The 17,343-nt window shown below is 45.4% G+C and overlaps 1 protein-coding gene across 1 annotated transcript in view; it reads right to left on the bottom strand.

Annotated features, from left to right (window-relative positions):
• Positions 1–15,174, bottom strand: part of LOC104413392 (SLAIN motif-containing protein-like) — a 17,784-nt gene extending 2,610 nt beyond the window's left edge. The window contains exons 1-5 of the mRNA XM_010024369.1: positions 14,468–15,174; positions 8,593–8,726; positions 5,869–6,018; positions 2,700–2,840; positions 479–796 (exon numbers count right to left, since the gene is read on the bottom strand). Coding sequence (XP_010022671.1) covers positions 479–796; positions 2,700–2,840; positions 5,869–6,018; positions 8,593–8,726; positions 14,468–15,174 — 1,450 coding nt within the window. The remainder of the gene's footprint in view (positions 1–478; positions 797–2,699; positions 2,841–5,868; positions 6,019–8,592; positions 8,727–14,467) is intronic.
• Between the last annotated feature and the right edge of the window lie 2,169 nt (positions 15,175–17,343).

Genomic DNA, 17,343 nt, shown 5'->3' with positions numbered 1-17,343 from the left:
CGCCTCAGCACCCTCCCAGGGAAGAGCTTCTGCCTCAGAGCTCATCTCAGTCTCCCCTCTGGCAGGTTAAAGCCATTCCCCTTGTCCTGTCCCTGCAGGCCCTTGTCCAAAGCCCCTCTCCAGGTTTCCTGGAGCCCCTTAGAGCAGCTCCAGTGCCTAAAGTTCTCCCCTTCAGGAGCCTTCTCTTCTCCAGCTGCCCCAGCCCAGCTCTCTCAGCCTGGATCCAGAGCAGAGCTGCGTCAGCCCTTGCAGCAGCTCCGGGGCCTCCTCTGGACTTGCTCCAACAGCTCCACATCCCTCCTGTGTTACTGCCCCAGAGCTGAACACAGTACTCCAGGTGTGGTCTCACAAGAGCAGAGGGGGAGCATGCCCTCCCTCGACCTGCTTAATTCTTTGCTTCCATTAAATAACAGCACTTTTGAAACGTGTACGTCAAAATTACCTCCCCTGGCTCACAGCAAAGCTCAGCCCCCCTTACCCTCGCTGTTGGCATACTTGAGCCGGTCCTGCATGGGGCTTTGCACAGATCTCCTCGGGGGACGGATCCGGGAGGTGGATGACCTGTTGTAATCTGCACTGGAGGAAGGGGACTGACACCGGGGTGAACTGAGCGGAGACGGTGAGTATCTGTGCGTGCTGCGGTACGACAGGGAGCAGTCGTAGTCATCCTCATCCTCCAGGCTGTACGTGTCGAACTCCTGGTCGCTGTAGGTCCCTCTGCGCAGGGAGTGAAGGGAGGCGCTGGAGCTGCGCCGGGACACGGACGCGGAGCTGGAGGCACAGTCCTGGCGGAGGCCTGGACACACAAACAACCTGGATCAGAGGCAGGCTTTAAATAGGAATCCCTCACCCAGATGAAACACAAGTTCAGAAGCAACTATTTTATCAGTGATTTCACCTTGGGAGGAGAGTCAAGTTAAGAACTCGTTTCACTGAAGACACTTCCAGCTTATGGAACATCTAAAGTGGAACAGTGTCACCCAGATCAGCACTGTTAATAGAGCTAACACTCAAATTGACCTGAATTATTCCCTATGCCACAGACACAAGCAGCTGAGATCTGGACTAGATACTGCCACACAAGCTCTGTGAGGTCAACTAGCTGGAGGAGACTAATTCACAATATGAATGTTTTAGTTCAATTAATTATGCACCCACCAACATTTCAACTGGTTGAAACAAAGATCTGACTTCTGTGACCAAGGGAAAACACAGCTGATTCTTACTGACATCTCCAGTGCACCCATGTGGTGTATTTACAGGTCCTCCCCCAACTTACACCTTTAGTTCATCTTCTTGCCTAACAAAATACGAGCAATTCCTACCAAGAACTAATACAGCAAACTGGCAGGAAGGACTTTGGAGACAGGCATCACTTAAAGGTCTGAAAAAGCCTCTGTCCAGTGCAGGGATTAAGTGAAGCAAGTGTTGCCCACTCCTCTGCCTTCACAAGGCAATACGAGAAGCTTCCATCATGCCAAGGATGAAGCACTTTTCATACTGCATTGGAAACTTTGTAACGTGACAGGATTTTTATCACAAAGTATACGAAAATCTTCAAGTTTAGAAAGAAAAAGGCTGTTATTTTCTTTATTCACTTTAATACAACTTCTCAGCTGCAATAAAGCGATAAAAGATCTTGTGTCTTTTGCCCTCTTTGATCTCGTATCAATCAGTTCTTATCAGTCAGTTCTCATATCTATCAGTTCTTAGATCATAGTGCTTTTTAAATGGGTAAAGGCACGGATCTCAAGTCAGTGAGTGTTCTCCAAACCAGAGAACTTCATTCTCCATTTCCTGTAAATCAAATTAAGGATTCATCTGCACAGAAAAACAGATCCAACCACTTTGTTCCACCTTCAACTAAGACCTCATCCAAATCCCACTCAAGTCAACTGAAAGTTTACCAACAATTTAATGGAAATTGGATCCAGGCCTCAAAATCGCCCCACTGGGACACAAACTTGTTTCATGTTTAAGTTAAATCCACCGAGCTGCTTCTGAATGGTTTACGAGAGCAAAACTTGAACTGTAACTCCAGCTCTTCCAGGTTTAGCACTCCTGAACTCCTGCGTTTACTCAGCACTGCAGTGAAACTGTACCTGCATCTTCTGTGCCATAACCAACTTGTAAACCCCAGCCCTGCCGACAGCTGCTAACGGGGACCCAGGCTGCAGCCACTGCTCAGGAAAACACGTTTACAAGGACAAAAATTGCTGGGTTATTATTTCAGCTGCATCAGTTCCCCAAAGCAATCCACAGGGAATGTCCTGCTTGTGTTTGCTCAAGTGAGGGGGGCGCAACCAGGCGGGAACCGTGAGCTGCTGCTGTTTGAACTGCCACGACAACGGAACAGTCCCATGAAACTACACCTGTACTTCGGAGCCAACGTGGGATGGAGGAGTTCCGAGTCGTAAAGAGTGTTTATGTATTTCACAGTGGGGTTTGGGATAGCACTTTCAACACTATCCTCTGCTTTAAGAGGTGTGATCTTGAGAATGTTCTACAACTGCTAAGTTTGAGTGGCAGTTTGGGCCTGTACCATCTTAAAGGAAGCCCCTGCAAATCGCAAACACTTCAAATGATTTTTTAAGTTATTCTTTTGTTGTTGGGGAAAGCGAAGAGAACTCCAGTTGGAATCCACCCATGCACCTCCACAGTGCTAAAACTACAACACAAAGGAGACGGCCATCACGTACTTTCTTCCTGAAGGCGTGCCATGACCTGGACATCAGTCAAGTCCTGCAGTTTATATCCCATAGAGATGGAGTCATCAGATGTACTCAGCTCGCTGTCCACGGACGACTGGGAGCTCAGTGCAGAGTGCATGCTCAGATAGCCTTCAGGGGGGAAGAGGAACACAAAAAGCATTCAGACATCCACATCCAAACCAAGAACGAGCAGCAGAGCAGGTATTCTGGTAATAAAACCAGTGCAGTTGTGAAGTTGAGGGATGGTCTCTAGAAATAATTAAGTACTTAGAAATAACTGAAAGCACAACACTCAGTGTGTTAACCTGCAGTTCTCAGGAGGCAGAGTTGTGTCTGTGCAGGGAACAAGCTGTGGAGAAGGTAATTTTTTGCTTAGAAACATTCGAGTATCAGTATTATTTCTCCCTATTTTGAGAAAGGGGCAACTACTGATCTAGATACATATTTGCATAAAAAAACCCAAACCAACCAACCCAAACCCCACACAACAGAAAAACACCCCCAGAAAACGACTAGAGAAATTTCTGGGTGTACAGAAGGCTCAGTGATGTGAAACCTCTACATGGCAAATGTGCCCATCTATGCCACATGCTCCCACCATAACTAACCCTTCAACACAGACACATCAGACCATGTAACTCACAGAGCTATTTTAGGAGAAAACACATCATTACCTTAAATTAATTCCAAGAGAAGGTTGCAGTTAGTACTATACAGATTTAGACCCTACACTCTGACAGCAGATCGGATGATGCAGGTAGATACGCAAGAGCCTGAGAGCACTTAACATCACTTTCAGCTACAGTAGTCAGGGATTTGAGATCATCCCTTAAACAAAAAGCAACGAGCAGGCTGAGGCACACCAGCAGACACAGCCTGAGTGGAAGCCAGTCTCCCAGAGCACCCATGGGATACCATTCACCACCAACTTCAGCTTCAGGCCTAGCCTGCCATGTTCCGAGGAGTCTTCAAGGCAGCACATTGACCGAGTAATTCTCAACAAGGATGTCAGCAATACAACATTCTGCCTGCTCTCAGCAAAACACCTAAAAGCCTTTGCTGAGCAGCCCTTTTGAACGATGGTCAATTCCAGGCAGGCGGGAAAAAGCAGCAGTTTCCCAACGTTATTTCTTCAACCAGTTTTGAAGAGCAGTAACCGATGAAAAGACACATTTGAAGTCCAGCTGTAGAATACATTGAGCAAACTGCTTTGTGCCAGTGAGGCTCCAACTCCTCATCTGCACAGGTGAAGTTCTTCCAGCTTCAAGATGTGACACGATACCACGAGAGAAGTGTGACTGTAGTGTAGGAAGTATGTCTGTGCATGTGTGTGCTGCACAAACACACGCTCCAAGTCAAGACCCTCCAGTATTATAACTGTACAACACAATCCTGGTTTTCCTTCTGGGGTCAGGAAAAGACATTGGAGGCAACATGAGGGTAGGGACTGCACCTGTGCGATGCAGGATACGGAATAAGCAGTTTCCCACACTAAAAGCTGTATTTTTAATGCAGCTGTATCCTGAATACAGCTGTTTAAGAAGTTCCCGCTCAGCTATATGTGCTTAGTTTGGTTGCTGCATTCCAAACTGCAGGTCTATTTTAAAACAGTCAAGGAAAGAAGGTGGAAAACATTCACGTTCTTCCATCAGTAAAAAGCGCTGTGGCTCAACACTGCAAGATGAACTGACGGTGGTTTTCATCACAGACCTTCACAGCTGGGTTTTGTCTCAGGCTCTGTTCTGTTTCTCAGGGCAGTTACTGTCAAACAGTTTGCATTTCAGGGTAGGGAAGCTCCATTTTTCTCAGAAGTAACATTAGATTTGAGTCACTCAAGTTGCTGGTGAACTTTAAACTCACATTAGCACTTCCTCGAGGGACGAGCCACCACACATGGGAAGTGAACTCTCGTGTATAATCCCACCTGGATGAAGCCTGTTCTATACCTGCCTTTTTATGTGGCACCCATGACAGCTTCTGATTTGCAGGGTGAATGAAGAAGCCCTGGAAGTTCCACAGACACTTTGGTTTTACATATCAGTTACTGTTCCTGTGTGAAAAGGTGGGCAGACATCTAGATTGCCAACCAACCTCATGTTAAAAACAAGAGACTAATTCAGAGACCTTTGCCTGCAAAATCCAGCTTGCAAACCCAGCAGTCCTACGTGCACCCTTGGGTTGCAAGCAGAGATCAGTGCTCATTTCTATTTACAGCAGAAACCCAGCAGCTCTCAAGAGCTCACCTACACCTGTGAAAACATCCATATCAACCCTTTTTTTGGTCCTTCAAAAAGGGGCTTATTTAACAGCAAGTTTCAAGCCGGGACTGTTAAACATGCTTTAAGTTTTTACACATGCAAATTAGGACACAGCAATTTCCAGGAAAATAAACAAACAAAGAAAGAAATCAAGGAAGACTCCTTTGATCAAAAAGCCAAAGGGCAAAGCCTTTGTGCTCGGAAGCTGAGCACAACCTGCATCCAGGACAAACAAGGCTCCTGGAAGAGCCCACATGGACTCCTTAGGCAGCAGCTTTAAATGCAAAGGCAGAACTGAGGCTTAGAAGCTTCATTATCATTCCTACAAATACGGGCTTCCAACAGGAATTGCGTGGAAGTGGCCTCTAAGGTAGGAAATCTTACTCCAAACACAATTATGTCTGACAAAGCTTCTGTTACGCTGTGTTTAGCTGCCCACTTGGCCAATTTAAAAGCTTCTCCTGGAGATTACACCTTTTACCTTAAAGCACAAGGCTTCTTTCTGTTGCCTACATTAATCAGGATTTACAAAGGAAACTCTCAAGCCAGCAAACTGAATCCGAGGACCTTGAACACCTACAGAGGATACCATTATTCAAGAGCAGTATTTTCGTTGCCCCAACAGCTGTTTTCTACCTTAAGTCACTTAAAATTAGTACAATTTATAAATATATAAAGTTATAAAACCAAAAACCATGAAATAACTACAAGGCATTTAGAATGCAAGGAGGTTCTCTCTAATGAATCAGATGAAACCCGGGTCAGTCAGCAAGCAAAATAAAAGGAGAAACCCACAGGAGTGAACTTGCACCTCTTAGTAACTTTTCCCTGTGTCAGTTAGTAAAACTCCTTGCATTTTAAACACTGGAGGTTTGCACTGCTCTACTGACATGCCATACCTGAGCTGCCACAGGTTAGTAGTGCTTTGTTAGTCGATTTGAGATGCCCGGGAGAGTTTAGTGCATTGCTACAGGAGCCTGGCTCTGTATTCAGATTATGGGCGCTTGGTGATGCCAGCGGGCTGCAATACAGGTTTTTCCATCTACTGGCTAGAAGGAAAAATACAAAAAAGCCATCAAGGTTATCGAGTTATTTTGAAAACCAAAGAGCATAAGATAAAGAAAGGCAACAGATCAAACAAGATTCAATACTGTAACAGATGTACTTCAAATGAGACATCTTGACGGTGTCGGTTACCACCGCAGGAAGCGAAGCGGCGCCTGCCTCTTGCTTGTTCTCCCCTTTAACTTGTTCTGTCACTTCTGAAGAATTCCAAGAATAACTGCTGACAAACTGGGCTTTCAGAAGCCACACGCTTCTGAAAGGTTCAGGCTTGGTCTTCAGAGATGGCTGTTTTCATAAGGATCTGTCACTTCTACACCCCATCTTCCTTCTGAAGAACTCCACTGACCCGCATCTCCACGCATCTGTTATTTTGACTTTTTCCTGACGGATTCAAACCAGTGTTACACCACCAGGCTGTGCCTTGGGACTGAACCGAGAGCAAATTAATCCGGAAAACAGCCATTCTGAAACACTCGTTCAGGACACAGACTCACATGTGAGTGAGTGAAACAGTCAAAGTAAGCCAGGCAGCAAAATCAGTGCATCCACGCTTCTGAAGCGGGAAATGAGCACCCAAGGAAAGTCACTTCATCTGTGACCTGTATATTCAAGGGGCTGCTGGATTGCCCATGAGCCTTTACCATTGAGAGAACGGTAGCTAAGAAAATAATGAAGCTTCACTATATAAATAAGTTTTCTTGTTTATTTCCCCCCCAAGGTCACACTATTTGAGTCTGGAGTGAAGGGGTACAAATAAAACCTGAGGTACTTCAGACAGAAAGCAAAGAGTTAACAAAATGAATCTTCATTCAAGTTTTTAAGAGCAGATGGTTTATGAAAGTAAATGAAGCTTGGTCTCAGACTACATTCAGTTATCTCAAATGAGGAATCTCAAGGCTAAACTCAAAATAAGCCTGATCACAAGCCCTGCCAAAACACTGTAAGAATGTAAACTTCAACCCAACAACAACTCAAACCCCAAACAATGAAAAAAGCCACCCAACCCCTCCAACAAAACAGTGGCCTCTCAGACCTAAAATCACTGAGGTCAAATTACTGCCCAAACCGAAGTCAGAATTCTTGCATTCACAGGGAGGACAAAGCCAGTTCAAACGAGGCAGACGACAACTTCTGCACCAAGCTGGGGGCTGCATTTCAGCAGTGAAGAACATCCCTGAACTTCAAACCATTAACTCTGTTGGAAACTGCACTGTTTCAAACACTAACCCCTGCTCTTGTGGTTAGATGTTGGTGAGTGAAACAGACAGATGAGGTTATAACACGTCCTGCTCTGCCAGGCTTTTCAGTGAGGAGTTGTTAGAAGAACACACTAGAACTGGTCACTCTTCAGCTGCAGGACAAATCCCAGCTGCCTACAGAGGAAAGCTGTACGCTACAGAAAGCTGTGCAGTGCAGAACAGGGTTACTTCCCCACTCCAAACCCCTCCGTGGCTTGGCCACCAGCAATTCAGCCCATTTCCCATGCAAACCCAGAGTTCATTTGAAAAGACCTGGTAGGATATCCACCGCATGGATTCCAGGTCATGGACTGCAGAAACAGAACCACCTGCTCCGTTTTGGAATGAAGTGAACTCTGCAGCTATTCTAACAGCTCTTACATCAGTGAAAGGCTAATGTGGTATTGATCCTCTGGTGCTCTGAAAAAGAAAACACACAAACCTACAGCCCCAGAATACTACTGAACAGAAGGCTCTGTAGCATTTCATTTCAGGCAGATCGATTCAGGGCTTTTCCCTCCGTGGTGAAGTAACGCAGCTAAAAGCCACCACAAAGTGCTTGCAGGGAATGATAAAACTGGAATTAAAGCTAGGTTTCCATGTGACTCCATTTCTTCAGCTTACAGATATTACTGGTTTGTGACTGCAAGCTTTGAGCAGCAGACAACTACATTACCCAGGTAATGCTACTAATGGTGAGGTACTGTAAGAACCAGCACTACTAGGAACACTCAACACCACCAGAACTTTTGATATAGAGAAAAAGCTGCAATAAGAATTTTATATGATTCTCTCCCCCATTCCCCTGAAGCATATTATTTCATCTACATATTTTTACACTGAAGATGTTTAGATATTAAAAAAAAATCTCAAGAACCTGCAAACACTAAAATGTATTTTAGAGTTCTGGCTCTGAACATAATCAAAAGCCAGCAGAAAGCAAGGTGGTGGATCTGGCCATTAAATTGAAATGCCACTATTTGCTTCTTAACAAATACACAGAGGTGAAAGACCATACACTTCCGTTTGTTTGGCGTGTTCCTTGCTATCAGCACAGTTTTCTTGCTGTTCACAGACTGATCTCCTACCTTCACAGCCGATGCATGACCAGTGGAACCAAAAGCAGGGAGGTCTCTATACACCACCACACAGAGCTGCACAAACATGCACAAATCTGAGCCAGCGTGTGAAGTGCTGTGTCTGCAGACACTCTGACCACTGCACCCTTCAGGCCTCCTCCGCTTCACCACTTCTCACTGATGTCAAGTACCCAATGGAAACGAGGGACACCTGAGGCAGCAACGCTCCCAGCTCACGTACCTTGGTCGAGCCTGCTCAGCAGCGTCCGACAGGCCACCTCTGTCTCGGGGCTGGGGGTATCCAGCCCCTGCCGGCACCATTTTAAAGGTGAGGCCGTTTTCTGATCCACAGATTTCCTCGGGGATACGTAGAGCCTTTGCAAGGATGGGAAGGAGACAGGGAAAAAATGCCCATTAACTCAAAGCACACAGCCAATGAAGCAGCATTTACTAAAGTGTATCTAACAGGAAGCAATAGAGAAGTTACCCAAATTAAAAACAGGGGAAGATTTAGATTAGACATTAGGCAGAAGCTCTTCCCTGGGAGGGTGCTGAGGCGCTGGCACAGGGTGCCCAGGGAAGCTGTGGCTGCCCCATCCCTGGCAGTGTTCAAGGCCAGGTCCAGTATTTGAGCATGAAATGATGATGAGGAGGGTTTTAAGATTTCAAGGAATGTCTGCACATGCTTCGCTGGCCTCCTACCCTCTTGAGCAATAACTTTTGACACTCCTGCAGTGAGATACATCAAGTCTTTCTGCTCCAGTTACTCATTCTCACACAGGCATCTTGTATTCAATTCCTAAAACACTCCTTTCCCCAACAAAACCAATACAAATCAATGGATATTTCAGTAATTATCCCATGATTTTCTGAAACCCTTCAGGTTTAAAAGACACAGAAACATACTATGGGGCTCCCAGGTGTCTATCCATGTTTGGCCAAGGTAAAACAGACAACTAGGGTATTTAAAATACTGACATCAAAATGTCCACCTCAGCTATCACCCTGCCTCCTGTCCTCACTCCAGTAAGGCTAAGTACAGAAACAATCAATCCCAAAGCCATACTGGTGCAGAAAGCTGTCCTGGACTCCCTCAACCTGGTAATCTGAGAGTGTCAGATTGAGCATCTAAGCCCTGTTTTGAGTTCAGACCTGCTTCTAGCACCCACAGCACCCTCCTGCAGCGAGTCCTGCAATGCCCCGACGTGCAGGGTGAAGAACCACCTCCATCCATTCACCTGCCCTGAAAATGTCACCTGCTATTTACTCTTATATTCCTCTAGTCTGGCTCTTGAGGGGTAGGTACAGGTGAAGGTCATTATTCCCTATTGCCTCTTGGCACGCTACTCATGACTTTATAGATCTTAATAATATCCCTGCCCCTGGCCAGACCCATCTTTTGCAGTCTCTTCAGTCACGTCTCTCGCAGAAGCTTTTTTATACCAGGTTTTACAGGCAAATACCAAAATCCAGAGGCTAATTTGCTATTGACAAAATAAATGCTGAGAAACACGAACACAATTATTCCTGCAGCTGCAATATCCCCACGAGCACATCTTGCTGTGCTCCTGCACGGGTAAGTGAGCATTGCAGCCACTCAGATCCAATAAACCAGAGAGAGCCAAGTGCTCTCTCTCTGGATTTATTTTACAGTTCAGACAAAAAAAGCAGCAATAAAACCATCAAACAAAAAAGAGGCCAATGGCCTCCTTAGGGCAGGTCACGCTGTTCTTCATGTACTTTAGGTTAAGGGAGGAAATCCTGCTGTAGTCCAGGAAGTAGTAGTTCTACCCAGCTCCTTCCACACCTCTAATCATGTTTCTATGTGACTAGATGGATGGTAACACTTGTTTGATTGCCAGCCTAGTTGAACAAGAGGGGAATTCTGGTTTGATCCCACAGCACCTGGTTTACTGATCTTCCTTTTTAAGCAGCTTTGGGGAAAGCCTCAACATACCAACTTCTCAGGTGCGCTGCATCCGTGTATGCTGTGCTTCTGGTCCTCGAAGGCTGTTTGATTTGTCAGATTAACTTAACCCAATAAGCATTGGTACAAATATGCTCAGGCGGGCCATGCAGCACGCACACAACTGCCAGGTCACCAGTCAGCCAGAGTCCTTTGGGTTTAACAACTACCTCATTCCTCACTGAGCTTTGCCCTGCATTTTGCTCCCTCAACTCAGCAGTTGGGGTGTGAAGCATGTGCTGTTTAAATGCCAAAAGGTAACGCTTTGAATGTTTTCTGTGCTCAAATTGCAAATGACAATTTAGAAGCTATTTGGGTTAGTTACAAAGCCTAATACAAAATTCAGAAAGTAAACATTTGGGCATATATCCTCAATGTGATGCACTGGGGTTTGCTGTGGAACTGATTAAATATAAATGAGGTTTTCTTCAGGTGCTGTGAGGAAACCCTCAGATAAAACATCTTTACTTTCTGCTTATTAATGTTTCGCTTTCCCATATCAAGTATTCTATGAAACGCAGCTCTGGTAAGTGCCAGGTAGTTCCCGTTGTGCAGCAACTGTGACAACTTTCCCAACCTGCACACTGCAAAGAAGAAAGAAGCATCTTCACAATTTAGGACACATCAGATGAGTTCTGAGTGTGCAAGCCTGTACTGCCTGAGTTCAAGATCCTCATCACATAAGATATTTGCCCTACTAAATCTATAGATCGTAAGAGGAGAACTCAGGCTGCAGCAAGCTCTGTAACTAGTGCATCAGGACATTAAACAGAGTAAGATGAACTGCAGTTTTTAAGACGTGTTGGTTTATTACACATCTGCCACAGCACTTGGCACCAGTAGCTACTACAGCACTAGAAGTGAGTGACATACATCAGAGCAAGAAGGAGATGCGAGGTAGCTGAAGATGTTTAGAACAATGTAGGTTTATATGATATACTTCCAGAAAGTGCTCAGAAAGCAGCTAAATTCTTCTGTAAAGGTGTATTTCAAACAGGTAATGCATCCGTTTTCCTTTCCTTTATATATCAGACTTGAGAGAGCTGATTTTCACATTATTTCTCTGCTTTATGTTATAATCACAAAACTAAACACTATTGTTGAACAGAATAGTTCAACAATAATAGTGTTGTGGAACAACAGTGAAACAACCCTATATTATGATAGAAACTAAGGGAAAAGGAGGAAAATCCTGTGGAAAACTCTCCACACAAAGACATTCCAGTATTAGCCCAAGCAGAGGTTTGAGCCTTTCCTAGCTAGAAACTGGAAAATGAGGAATAAAACAATACTGCAAAGCCCCGAGGAGGCGCTGCTTTTCCTGCCTATCTAGTGACTAATCCTGCTCAACAAAATCCCCAAATCTAGGCACTAAGTCCCAGAAGCTCTAAACACACATTAGCTTAAGCTCATGACACAGCCAATAGTCTGTAAGATGATCAAAAGGCACCTTGTGGGACAACTCACGAGCTGCATTATACAAACGCGGTACAAGGCTGCTGAGCAGCGTGTGAAGAGGATTCCCCCCTCTGCTCCGGCAGCAGACACATCCCTGCCCACCCCGCATCCTAAGGGAAGAGCAGGAGCCAACACCTCGAGCATTTCACTAAGAAAGCAGCTGACTATTTCCAGGTAAAAATACCTCTGGCAGGTTTTCATAAGGTGACCAGCCTGAGAAACTGAGACCTGGTGAAGTGCTTTTCATAGAATCAGAGTGGTTCTATGGGACCTCAAAGCTCCTCCAGCTCCAACCCCTGCCCCGGGCAGGGACACCTTCCACTAGAGGAGGTTGCTCCAAGCCCCTGTGTCCAACCTGGCCTTGACCACTGCCAGGGATGGGGCAGCCACAGCTTCTCTGGGCACCCTGTGCCAGCGCCTCAGCACCAATCAATAAACTAAAAGCAGAGAAAATCACAACTTAGTTCTTCTGTGGGGGAGCACCTACGAGTGGCAAACACTGCGGAAGACAAACAAGGTCAGGCTGCTGCAAGCACGGATGGCTTGATCCCTTCTGTGCCTTTCTGCAAACCACTCAGGAGCTGACCTGCACCGAGGTGTAGCTTAAAGGAGCAACCCCTTAAGGGGTGAGCAGCACTCTGAGTCTGAGTGAGGCTGAGCTGTGCTGTGCTGACCCGGCAGCACACACCACCGACTTCCACTTGATCAGCTCTAGGAAATATTTACAATTGTGAACAGCTATTTGAGAAAGGGACCTAAGGAAGCAAGTCAAAGGAGAGCCACCAAGGAGGTAAAGAGTTACAGCTGCAGGGTGGGATGCAGCACCTCACGTTTCAGAGTTCAGTCACTGCAGGGATGTTGTTATAAACACAAACCCTGCTGAAGCCGAGGGAAGCTGCACAGAACCATGTGCAAGTTTGATCCAAATAAACCCAATAATTTCAAAGTAGTGCAGAAACTGAGCCTCTGGCTGTACCTGAAAAACAAACCCTCTGCCCCGCACCTTCGTGCTTCTGCCTTCCCCTCCTGGGGCGATGGGGTTTGCTGTTACCACATCAGCACAAGGGCAGACTGCACCAGAGGCTTCAAACCGACTGAGAAGTTATGGCCCGTAAGAACAATACAACAGAAATCACCCTGAAGTTTGGAGCTGTTCTTAGATCTAGAATGACGCAAAGATCTAAGAACTGAAGCCTCTCTTGTCGAAAGCTTCTCATTTCCCAACACTTTCATACTTTAAAAGAACACAAACTGGATTCTTGGGTGTTCTTTACGGTATAAAGCATCACCCCCTCTAGTAGGTGATATGAAAGACAAGGTCAGCAGACCAAAAGGACCAGGCTGTTAACTGAACAGACAGAAACAATGCAACATGATCAAAGGTTATTCATGATAATAGTACTTGCACAAGTGCTCTGTAATACCACCATTATTTCAGCTCCTTGAGGTGCCTCTGTTTAATATGTTTGCCTATATAAGCCAAATCTGACAAGAAAACAGAGGTATCAACAACAGAAAGATCCTAGTGAGAAGGGCACCTGGTAAAGAACAACCTCATGAGCCACCAGCTAAAGGAAAGGTGAAGACACAGAGCTGCTGGGAGCAGAATCGGTCCTGATGGCACCAACAGCATCCATTGCCCGTGTAATCTCAGATTCCCTCTGGTTCCTTCACCCAATTAATACAATTTGAAGACTCTCTCATAAAAATGAACATAAAACTGGCTGCTTTCATTAACATGGAAATAATGAAGCCTGTCTTCCAAATTCAACTTGTTAAATATATTCCCTTTTAAGAAATCTGCTCCAAATGCTGTTTAGGCATGCTAAGGAGTTTCAGTGATCGAGTCAGAACTGGTATGTAGGTTTTAAAAGAAAGCTTGCAAAGAAAAAAACAACCAACAATCATGTTTTTAATATAACCTAGAATTTAGACTTGAGCTGAGCTCATCACATTAATGAGCTCCACCCCATTAACAAAAGTTTACCTTCACTTACAATGGCTAAAGTTTCAACTCACAGCTACTGCATGAGCTGGAATTAGCCTCACACTTCACCTAGCTTTGGAAGGGCAAAGGAAAATTAATCTGCTGGTTTATAAAACAAGTTCTCAACGAGGCTGGTGAAGCAGAGTCCTAACACAGTAAGTGTGGCTGAGGATTACACCACTGATCTGTTTCAGTTCATGTCTCTAAAGAAAAGAAACAGGTTAACCGTGAAGAAACAGCACTCAAGAAACGGCAATGATGTGTTGTCTTAGATACCAGCAAAAGTCACAAATTCCAGACAGTCTGAGGTCTCACTTTGTGTTTGACAACATTCTCACTTGTAACTAACTATTAAATACTGTATTTACAGTTTAAAAACTCCATTATTCCTTCACCTGTGTGTGTTACACACAAACTGGCAGGGAAGGGTAGTTTTCTGTGCTTGCTACACCAGTGTCAGGAAGAAAGGGGGAAAGACAAAGCCTTACAGTTAAACTGATTAAAGAAATAATAATAAGTCATAATGCTCTAGCAAAATGGTCCTAAAAATAAGACCAATCAGTAAAAGGAACTGCATTCTTGCTGCTAACAATCAAAGCACTGTATAGAAATCACTTCATACCCTTAAAAATCACTGTACAACTCAACACAAACTCCCAGCCATAGCAGGAGTTCCGGGTATCACGGAGGGTTTGAAATACCTACCAACAGTCTTCTTCTTCGTTGCAATTTTCAAGTTCTAACACTTTGACTTCATCCAGATCCGTGTTATTGGACAGACCTTCTGATTCTCCACATTTCTCACTGGGATTTTGTTCATCTGTTTTAACTGAGGAACCAACACCTGCAAGGACCACATTTCCTGTCAGCTCTGTGCTATCACTCGTGGCTGTACGTGAGGAACACCTCATGTCACCATCGCCCTTCACTTCCACCTTACACACGCTGGATGACAATTCCTCAGTGGCACTGCTGCCACTGTGTTGCGTTTGGGCATCTCTCTCTCTTTTGAAGCAGTTGTTGTCTTCTGCCTCTTTCCTTATCTTGCTTAGTTGGCTGTGCAGATCTGCCATGATTTGCAATTCCTGCTTCTCAGTGATGGCATTGATGCTGTTATTGATCTCCATCCCATTAAGACTAGAGCCGTGGTTATCCACACCGGTGTGGAGCTCGCTCTGCACTGTCCCAAGCACGCTCCTGCTGCTCTTGGTCCTGGGGTGCTGGTTCTCCATCTCCAGCCTCCTCACCAGCTCCCGCAGCTTCCGCACCTCCGCCAGCTCCGCACCCACCTCCTGGGGCGCCGGCGCCGTGGCAGGGCCCATGGCTGAGTTCTCCATGGAGTCTCGTCCTAAGGCTGGCTCCAAAGCATGATCCTGCTGTATGACCGGGACATTTCCAGGCACCACCATCATCCAAAACACACAGCGGCACTGCAAGACACGAGAAACATCTAAAAGCTCCATGAAGATGCACCATATTTTTAAGCCAACTGGAATTAAACCCCCAAAATTCTCACTTCTATAAGCATAAACTAATTGGGGTACAAGGACATTTAATCAAAATCTATCGAAAGAGAACAACTGAAATTAGTAGGAAACATTTCAACAAACACAACTTACTCGTTGGAAACAGCGAGGATGTGTGACTTGTGCTACAAAGTGGCTGTATAAGAGGAAGCTGATTTAATCACAGTTTCCATCTGTTTACTAACAAAATATGTGAGAAAAGCACTGCCTGAGCAAAGCCAGGAAACATCATTAGCAGGTGCTGACGTCAGGCAACGACAGCACGAAGAAAATGCTAAAAACATCCTTTGTTCGTTACCAGGTTTATCCTGGAAAAGCAGAAAAAGAACTGGAGAACATTTCTGGATCAACTCACAGCAAAGACTAACGACAGGAACCACAGTTACTGTGGGAGGTGAAAATAAGCATCACTCAGGTCTTAACCGGCATCTTTTCCTGTTACAAGTGCAAAGGGAGAGGCAAGTTCTTCGAGGCCAACACAGCAAAAACAAGAACAAAAAGAAAGATAAATACACCCCACCACAGATTACATATTCCAGTAAGTTTCATAAATCAAAGCCTTCTGTTTGGTTTTTGCATGTTAAGTGCTACTGTTCATCCTGTGGCTATTGACCAGGGTGTAGAGCAGAGCACCATCACTCCGGCAGCTTTACACTGCCCGGGTATCCAGACTTCCCAAAACTCCACATGCATTTAACATCCAGCTTTCCACCACTTAGAAATAAGAAACAAACACTGTTTTTCCCTGCACTAGTGATTTAGATGACTTTTCTATTTCAACATGATTCATTTCTGAACTAGCTCTTCACTGAAAAGCCCCTAATACAAGATTAATGCTCCACAGAGGGAGTAAAATGGATTCCCCCCAAAATGATAAATCCTTTCTATTTTGCAGGAGAGCAAACAGGCTGACAGATAAGGAGGTCAGACACAACCACTTTGAAGTTTAACAGGAGCTCTGACACAGGCATCACGACTGCACTTGGACCCTGGTTTTCTGTGGCTGTAGATGTCCTTCCTCCTCCCTTTTCTGCCTCAAAGTTTCCCTTGTTTTGAAGGTCCAAGTGCCAGCAGGTGAGAGGAAACCACGCAAATTAAGTGTTACACAAAGGACACAAAGCCAGCGAGGTTAAAAATACACCCACACCCCCTCAGCATCTCCCTGTTACTTCAATCACTGGTAACTGCAGCACCTGAGCATCTCTCCTACAAAACACAGTTTTGTTTTGGCTTTTTTAACTTGACAGTTTGTGTTTTTATTTAGGTCCTGTACAGGAAAGATGAAAGTTTCAGGCTCACGTTTGAATTAGTAATGAACACAAACAGCCCTTGTGAAGAGCTGACTGCAGTGCGCTTTGAACACCACTCTCAAAATGACGCCTCTAAGGAGCATCCCTGAAGTCATTTTGACACAGGAATGAGAAATTTTACACGTGGTTCCCAGAAAATCCAATTCCTACTCGTCCGTCCACTTGGAAAACCTCCTCGCACATGCTCTCCCTCCTCTGGGATCGTCCACTCTCTCCACGAGTCACGAAGCCAGGAGGATTTCCAAAGGAGCACGGAGGATTCCCGAAGGCAGTTCAAAGCTCCTGCTCAGGAACTTGCTGAGGATGCACCAGTGGCGAGTTTGAGTTCTACTGTCAAAGCTGAACATCACGGCCCAAGGAGGGAGCAACGAGATCCGTGACCCATCAAATCCCTTCCCCTCTAAGGCTGAGGAGCAGCAAGAGCTGCTTTTTCATTCACAGGGAGGGAATAAACCTTTTAGCTTTTTCCCACGACCAGCAAGTCTAAACCCCACCCGAATAAAGGAGCAGGGATACAGGAGGGGAAATGTGCATCCGAAAAACTTGATTTCATTGTATGAAGGGCTCAAAAGGCGGGGGGAAGAGAAGGGAAGAGGCGGCCCCATCTGAAGCCCTCGCTGTGCCGGAGACAATCATTCGGAGTTTCCCATCAAGACATCCGGGTTTCTAACACGGGTTAACGGGATCCCCTCACCACAGCGGGCAGGATGCGGCCGGCGAGGGGGGAACGGACGCGACTCCACCA

This window comes from Nestor notabilis, unplaced genomic scaffold, assembly GCF_000696875.1.
Source record: "Nestor notabilis isolate BGI_N333 unplaced genomic scaffold, ASM69687v1 scaffold3741, whole genome shotgun sequence".
In the NCBI taxonomy this organism is placed as follows: domain Eukaryota; kingdom Metazoa; phylum Chordata; class Aves; order Psittaciformes; family Psittacidae; genus Nestor; species Nestor notabilis.
This window is presented reverse-complemented; position numbering and strand designations above follow the sequence as displayed.